This window comes from Nestor notabilis, unplaced genomic scaffold (genome assembly GCF_000696875.1).
Source record: "Nestor notabilis isolate BGI_N333 unplaced genomic scaffold, ASM69687v1 scaffold14982, whole genome shotgun sequence".
NCBI classification, from domain to species: Eukaryota; Metazoa; Chordata; class Aves; order Psittaciformes; family Psittacidae; genus Nestor; species Nestor notabilis.
The window spans coordinates 318-8,052 of NW_009919799.1; the positions used below are offsets into that span (position 1 = coordinate 318).

Below are 7,735 nucleotides of genomic sequence, written 5' to 3' on the forward strand. Positions count from 1 at the left end.
TCATCCAACTGCCTCACCACCTCAGGGCTGACCAAAAGTTAAAGCATATTACTTTCCTTTTCCTGACAAGGGTAAACACAGTTTCCATTCCAGCTGTTTCATTCAAATTGGTTTTTCACATCTAATTTGGTTTTTTGTAGGCAGCACAGAACCACAGCTATCACATCTCCCCCAACAAGGACAAGAGCTTTGGAGGTCTTTGTCATAGTCACTAACATGTAGAAAAGACTTTTCTTCCTTTTTTACCCAGCAAAAGGAGCTCAGAGAATCACGGCACTGAAAGAGCGCTCAGCTGAAGGGGCCAGAGGGCACCATTTGCTGTAGTGCTAACAGCAGCAAGCTCCGCTGCCTCTCCTGAACGCACCTGCACCCACCTGCACCTCACTCAGAGCCCGCCAGCCCGCCCTTGGCCAGCTTTCCAGCCAGCTGTAATCAAATGCACCAGCTCTCAGCCCAGAGTTTCCTGAATCGCTGAATAAGGCATGTAAAGAGGGCATTCGCCAGCATGGAGATAAGGGGTGACTGCAGCCACAGAGGGGTTTTGTTCCCTCCCTGGAACAGGACCGACGAGTTGACCTGTCTAATCACTGTTAGAAAGATAAAGTGGCGGAATTACTTTATACTTCTTAAATTGTTTCCTTTAATAAGAAGTGCTGCTTTACTCAACCTTGTGCTTCCGAAACAAACATTTGTGTTCCAAAAATATACAGTGTACACATACTCTGTAGCTATAGATACAAACATTTACAAAGAAATGAGCAGGCTGGACTGGACGAGCTTGGAAAAAAAATCTCACACCTTTCTTGCTGGCCCTCCTAGAGCAAGACTAGGTGGGCTCAGTGTGCCATCAACTGATAAGGGCTACAGAGAAACACATGATTGAGAAATATACCCTTGGCGAGTCCATGGAACAATGGGGATCAAAAAACTTCCACTCGCTGCAGAGGTTTGGAGGTTTTGTTGCCTCTTCCCACCCCCTCCTTTTAAACCTATGATCTACTTTAGTGTCTGCACCCTGCATCCAAACCGACCGCAGCCGACCCGTCTGCGTCTTCTCCACATCCAAAGGGCTGATCCCTCGCACAGGCACTGCTCAGCTTTACACCAAAGAGGAAAATGTGGTTCCCAAGACATTTGGTTTCATCTGCAAAGCTTCCTCCAACTAAGGGAAACTGGGTACACTCTACAGTCCTAGCGTTCTAGCGAATCGGTCGGTATGGGAATGTCATTCCTGGTATAAATGTTTGCACGGGATGGGCTGGGAGCGCCGGGTGAGCCGGGAGCGCAGGGTGCGCGGCGTGTGCGGGGTACCCCAGGGGAGGAGTATGGATGTGAGGATAAAATCCTGGTGGCAGAGCACCGTGGGTTGGTTGCTGTACCGGACCTGAGATCACCAGCTGGAGCAGGCTGTGGAGAGAAATTCAGACAGGCACCAGGATTATTCAGAGAAGGTTTTTGTCACAGCTCTCCCCAGCCCACAGGGGTCTGACTCTACAGACAATTCATAACTGACACACAGCACTGATGAGAGGCAAGGGGACAGTGACTCAATTACACTCTTTACAGCTTGCAGAAGACTTTCTTCCCCTAAAATTGGGCTACTCTTTGCAAAGAGACAAGAAGCACAGTGTGGTTAAGCTTAGGGTCAGATAAAACAAACAGGGCGTTGGGGATGGGACAACTCTGGGGCAGGAACCACACTGTGATTTCATTTTCCCTTTCTGTGCATTTATTCTAACACAGTCTGGACAAGATCATCTACATGGTGGGAGTCACTGAAATGTCCTTCAGTCAGGAGTCCAGCTTGCAAGGGAAGAAGTAGCAAGCACTGTTTATCACCTTTATCCTTGTGCTAACCTCTGTGTGAATAAAGGCCGACTTTCAGAAAGTAAACATGAATTTTTAGGGGAGATTTTGCCTCAACAGCCCCCAAGTGTGTGCCTTGGAATATGCATCAAAACTGACACAGCTGCAGAAAGGTCTCTTACTTGTTATGCGGTAGCCTGGAACACACAGTTCTCAAGTCATCTGAAAGAGGACACAGGACATTACAATAAGGGTAAAGCAGAAATTGGACTGATTTGCCTCTCCACTCTGTTTTCTACGAAAGTCAGATTACCAAAAAAGCTCCAGTCACCAACAGACCCAGAATCCCAACTCTCAGACTAAAAGCCTCCATAGGAGAGAAAATGTTTCTCCATCTCACCAGCCAGCTTTCCATACCAGACACTTAACTGGATGTAATTAAGACATAAGAAATAGAAAATATGACTCTGCCACTGAACATGGCATCTATGATGAGATCAAAGCAAGGCAAAATTTACCCAATACCTGTTCTGTGTTGGTTTGGAGGTTTTTTTAAACAGTGCTAGTATAACGAATGGGTTGGGGTTTTTTTCCCTGAGGTCTATGAAGTAGAAATTGCACCTTTTTTACCATCTCCAAGCTTCTGCTAAAGCAGAATAGCTAGAACAGGGACAATTAACAACATACCCTGCTGTTAGAGTCCTTTCAGGAACAGTCTGAGAACAAAGTGTGCCTTTGTAGATAAACAAACTCCCAAAACACTGAAATAGCTGCTGTTATTTCAGCAGCTACTTAACAAGAATTACCTTCTGCTTCCATACTGAGCAAGCGCTCAGAATGTACCATGTAAACAGCTAAGAAAAAAACACAGCTGAAATAAGCCATTAACTTAAAAAAAAAAAAATGTACTTTTCTTCTTGTTTTTGTGACACTCAGAGGTACTTTGTATGTAAAACATTAAAAAGAAGAACATTGAGATCTGACCAGCAGTGCAGGCTCAGCCACAGCAAAAGCCTCAGGCACCTGCTTAGGTAGAGAGTGCTCTGCAGCTGGGGTCTGCACTAACTCTCCTGGATGTTGTGAAGCTTCAAACTTTGGGAAGCCCTGGTCACACTAAAAATTACCTGTTCTCAGGAGAACGTGTCAAGAAAACTGTCTGGCTGACTCTGTGCTGTGTCTGCAGGTCTTTCAGAAAGAACTCATTTTGGAGACAGGATGGAAAGACAAAAGCCGCATAAACAGGCTTGTTTACTAAGTTTAACTGAAACCATACACATTGTAATGGGGTCTCATCACAGGAATGCTGAAGGCCTAGAAGTTACAGATGAAGAGTTTTTGTTTGCTTTTCAAAACTTCTTGTCTAGCATACCTGCCTCATGGGTTGATCTGCTTCACAGACTCCTCCAGCAGCAAATTCAGAGAAGTCAAATTGAAGCACAATTAAACAGTGCTTTTTAAATAGCTACAAGCAATTCTGAGGGAGTCAAATTTGTCCCTCTGCCAGCTACAACCCCCTGTGCACACTGCAAAGTCAAAGATAAGTTCTTCAGTTCTACAAAGCAACACACCAGCCACCTGCATCAATGATCTCTCCTTTCTTACTCTCCATCCAGTCATTTTTCCTCAACTATTTCCTGCACTATTGCTTCCTAAGAGCAGAAAAATACTACTTCTGCTGTGAACACATTGACCTTTAATCCCCCCACTGCAAAACTCCCTCTTACAACTTCTGCATACTAAAGGAGAAGACCCCTGTGCCAGGGTCTCTGCCAGCCTCATGACAGCTTACCTCTAGTGCACAGGAGTGCTCCTGATGCCATGGCCACTTGCAAAGCCTGCGCCAGTCTGTCGAGCGCCAGTTCAATCTCCTTGGATGCATTAAGGGGATTGAGTTCGTCAGAAAGTCTGTTGATTTCCTCAACAAGTGGAACCACGTGGTCAAAGGGTACTAGCCCCAGGCGCCCGTAAAGGTTCTTCTCCGTTAAATGCCCCTGTAGCATCATGAGAACCTGCAGGACACTTAGATGCAGTTTTGAATACAGCTGGTGGCAATCTCTGTCTTCTCCTGAAGTCGAGTCCTTGGCAATTTTGCTGGGCGGATGTCCATTTGAGAGAGAGGCTTTCTTCTTCCTTTTATAAGCCAAGGGGGCCTTCACACACCAACGGATCAGTCCAGTCAGTGGGGTGAGCTCTAAAAACCCTATCGGCAGGTTGGCCGCAATAGGAGTGTTTAGAAAGGTGATGAGGATCAAGCGGGGATCTTCAAAGATCCAGGACACAATCAACTCGAGCAGATCTGAAGGAGGGATGAGGTCATCTGAAGAGAGGAAAGTTATTATTGGGCGGGCTAAGCCTTGCGCTGGAGCATGGGACAGAGTCTTCACTTAATCTCTCACACGCACCCTTCCTGCACTGCCACAATTACAATTTCACAATCTCCCAAACTCTGCTGTTTTTTTTCAAGACACCAAAGGTAATATGCTTGTTTACCCCAGGGAAGACACAACCATGTTCCTGTCAACTTCACTTTCTCCACTCATTCTGAATATTTATCCTATTCTGCCAACATTTATCCTCTTTCCCAGCAAAGCTGCTTCTGACGTTTTCTTCTCTCCCACCCATCATCTACCCAATTTTTCTTTAAACTCAGTCTCCATTCACCCCTTGCCACAGGAAGTACAATGGACAATGGAATAGGAAAAACTTGTTGGCACTTATTCCTCTTCACCCCATTCAACTCATTTCCTTTTAGACTTATCTAAACATGCATGTCTGGTGGAAAAACTTTACATGACAACACAATCACATGCCAGGTAAAGGATTATAGGATTATGTAAAGCTTCAAGAAGTGAAAGGTGGTCATGAGCTGGCAGCTCGGCTACAGACAAGCGAAACACTGACTTCACAGCAGCTGTGCATCATCCTGCCACAGGGGCCAGCTACTGGATTGAGCGGCATACTTCATTGCTTGTTGCATACAGTGTCAAGAAAAGAGCTCGGCACACATCTAGTCAGGTCTTTTGTTCCTGAAATGACTTATAGGAAAAATCATCTGTCCTACAGAATTACTCATGTGTTCTGGATACAGAAATGGTATTTTTCGGTATTTAGCTTTTCTGAGAACTCCAAGTTTCACAGATACTGCTGTTTGTGTCATCAACTCCTGCCCTCAGGACATGGTGGAGACTGCTCACTTACGGATTGCTGTTTGTCACCAATGACATCTCAAATAAACTAAAGATTTTTTAAAAAATTGCTTCCTATATCTCATGTAATTTCCTTTCTGGCACGTCTTTCAACCAGCTGGGTGAACTTCCAAGTGGTTGCACAAAATAGATATAAAACACTGAGAAAGAATATGCTACGAGCTCTACCAAATACTTCAAAGAAAAAAGTCTAAGCCTGCACCTCTCTCACTAACAAGCTGCTTACCTGGAGAAGACCATGCAAAACATTTCCTTTATCAATAACAAATAGTATTTACTTTTTTGCATTATACGTGGTGTTGGTACTTAGTGTATGGTTGTTCCCTAGTCTACCATGAGCTGTCTCTCTTCCTGAGCAAAGGTAAATCAATTTATTTTAGATACCTACACGTTTCCAGTGTCTGAGCAACAACAACCAGAGACACGTCATATCACTTGCTGGTCACACGTACAGTTAAACAGCACGATGGAGTATACTGTTCATTGCATTTCTCATCAGTGCTCAACAGAACCCTGCTCCAGCTTGCAGACATTCAGAATTTGTGTTTCTCCCCTTTCTGGAAGGACCTGGACTGACAGACAGCCCTGAGTCTATCTGCTGAATAGGTGACATGCAATAGGGAGGTCCGGCTGCCCAGCCCAGAGAGATCAGCTTTCACTCATAGAGCTGCTCCATCAATAAGGACCCCCTCATGTCCTTTGAACCTCTGTGGAGGACACTGTCCTTTGTGTCAGGTATTACATGGCTGCTTCTCTAGCAGAGACTCTACCTTCAGTGACTGAAAAATAACCAAGTGGTTATTTTTATCCTCACCCCAGTGACAGATGAGGCAACAGCCACACCCCTGAGCTGCTTCTGGCAATCATTACATGGTCACAAGCACCTTTAGAATTTCAGCAGTTAACTCCCTTGCAACAGTTAATCTGTGTTGCATTACACTGCACCTCTTACTTTGAAAGACACAGCTTGGAAACACTTACCTGAAGAGAGGTCGTAGAGAGCTGTGACAGATGTAATGAACTGGCAGCAGAAGCGAGGACTGGCAGTGAATATCTGCTTCAGTGTCTGGATGGACCCTGGTACCAAGTTGCAGTAGTCATCAACCAGGGCTCGGGCCAGCCGCACGCAGTACAGCGCGGGGGTTCGCTGCAACGGTGCAGCACACAGGGAAAAGCAGGTTAACCCCAGCCACAGAAAGTGCTACAGAGCCAAAGGAGATCCCCAACACACTGCATTCATGGAAGCCAGACACAGGTATTCTGTGCTCAAATCTCAAGAGAGAGAGATTTGCCTCTTCTGCCGTGCACAACCTTGCACATCAGGCACAGCTTACTTCCTGAACTGCAGAGTTGGCTTCTTTGGGCAACGTGACCATGAACTGCTATGGTTTTGTTCCCTGTGTTGGGAACCCTCAAACCCTTCACTGACCCCTTTCAACATGCATGGGTTGTGGGGAAGGAAATCAATAAAAATTCCACTGACGGTAAAAACAACACCAAATTTTCTTCTGCCAGTGCAGCACATACATGGATTGGCAGAAGCTCTCCCTTATGCTGGAACAAAGGAATGGACACAAGCACAGACATGGGGAGAACATAGCTGCAGCAGCCAGCTGTTATATCAGCATAAGCTGCCATGGACGAGCAGCTGACTGCAACCAGCTGTCACCAACCATTAAGTGACACTCTGCCCCAGTTCACCCACACCCATCGTGGCACCCTCGATCCTTCCCCAAGATTGCCCTGCCTGCACAGGAGCTGTACCTGCAGCCAGAAGGCAGCACACTCTAGAACAGGAACCCTGCACACAGCCACTGCCATGGAAACCAGCTTTCCCAGCAAAGCCATCCTGCTGTCATCTGCTTTGTTTCCTTGAGGGCTGAAGAGAGATGAGAAAATGATCTGCCGGACTGAATCCTTGGTTTGCTCTTGGAAATAATTGCACATGATCTCAAGCAGCTGAAGTTCCTGAAGTGAATTCAGTCTCTGAAACAAAACAAAAGCAAAACTGCAAAATACACTGGGGCTCTTGAAGAACCAAGAGGTGAAAACACAGGAACAATAAAGAGTGAGAGCTTCCCTCAGGTGCTAGAAACTCGACCTTTATGCACAGCACACATTCAAGCTTCCTGAACCATCACTGCATTTACCTTGATACAGTGAAAAGCTCTGGGTGGTGTCTGAATACCTGGATACCCAAGACTGGCTCTTGCTGCACCTGCAAGTGCTGCCCTAAACTGAGATACGAGACCAAGAACAATACTGGGGTGAAACATACTTCCTTCCTCTGCAAATAACACCACTAAGCGTGCTGCTGGGCAGCTGGGGGGATCACCCCTGGGCCCAGCAGCCCACCATGCCCCAGGCCCACACATCCCATCAGTCACCAGCAACTGTGTTTTCTGGTCACTGCTCTCTGGTAGGACCCATCCCAGCTCCATCCCACACCAGCCACCTAAAACCCCTCGTAGGGCCCAGCTGCAGCGCTGTGAGGCTGCAGACAGTCCCCAGGGCGTTGAGGTGCCCCACACCTTGCCCCAGTGGGGCCCTGTCTGGTCTCCCAGAGTCCTGTCCAGCCCATTGGGGTCTTGCCCCAGCACCCCAGGGACCCTCCTGGGGCAGCAGCTGCCCTCCAGGGACCTCATCCTGTCCCCCTAAGGCCTCAAGCTCTAGGAGCAGCGCCTCAGGGCTCCTGAGCAACTGGAGCCTCGGCCTCCACAGCT

The 7,735-nt window shown here is 46.9% G+C and overlaps 1 protein-coding gene across 1 annotated transcript; it reads right to left on the reverse strand.

Annotated features, from left to right (window-relative positions):
• Positions 1–1,199: 1,199 nt before the first annotated feature.
• On the reverse strand, positions 1,200–6,998 carry LOC104399124 (chromosome unknown open reading frame, human C7orf26; the record flags this gene model as incomplete). Its single annotated transcript, XM_010010393.1, has 5 exons — positions 1,200–1,407; positions 1,989–2,028; positions 3,596–4,123; positions 5,994–6,159; positions 6,777–6,998. Coding segments are annotated over 5 exons (1,164 nt in total), but the record flags the coding sequence as incomplete, so codon positions are not given.
• Between the last annotated feature and the right edge of the window lie 737 nt (positions 6,999–7,735).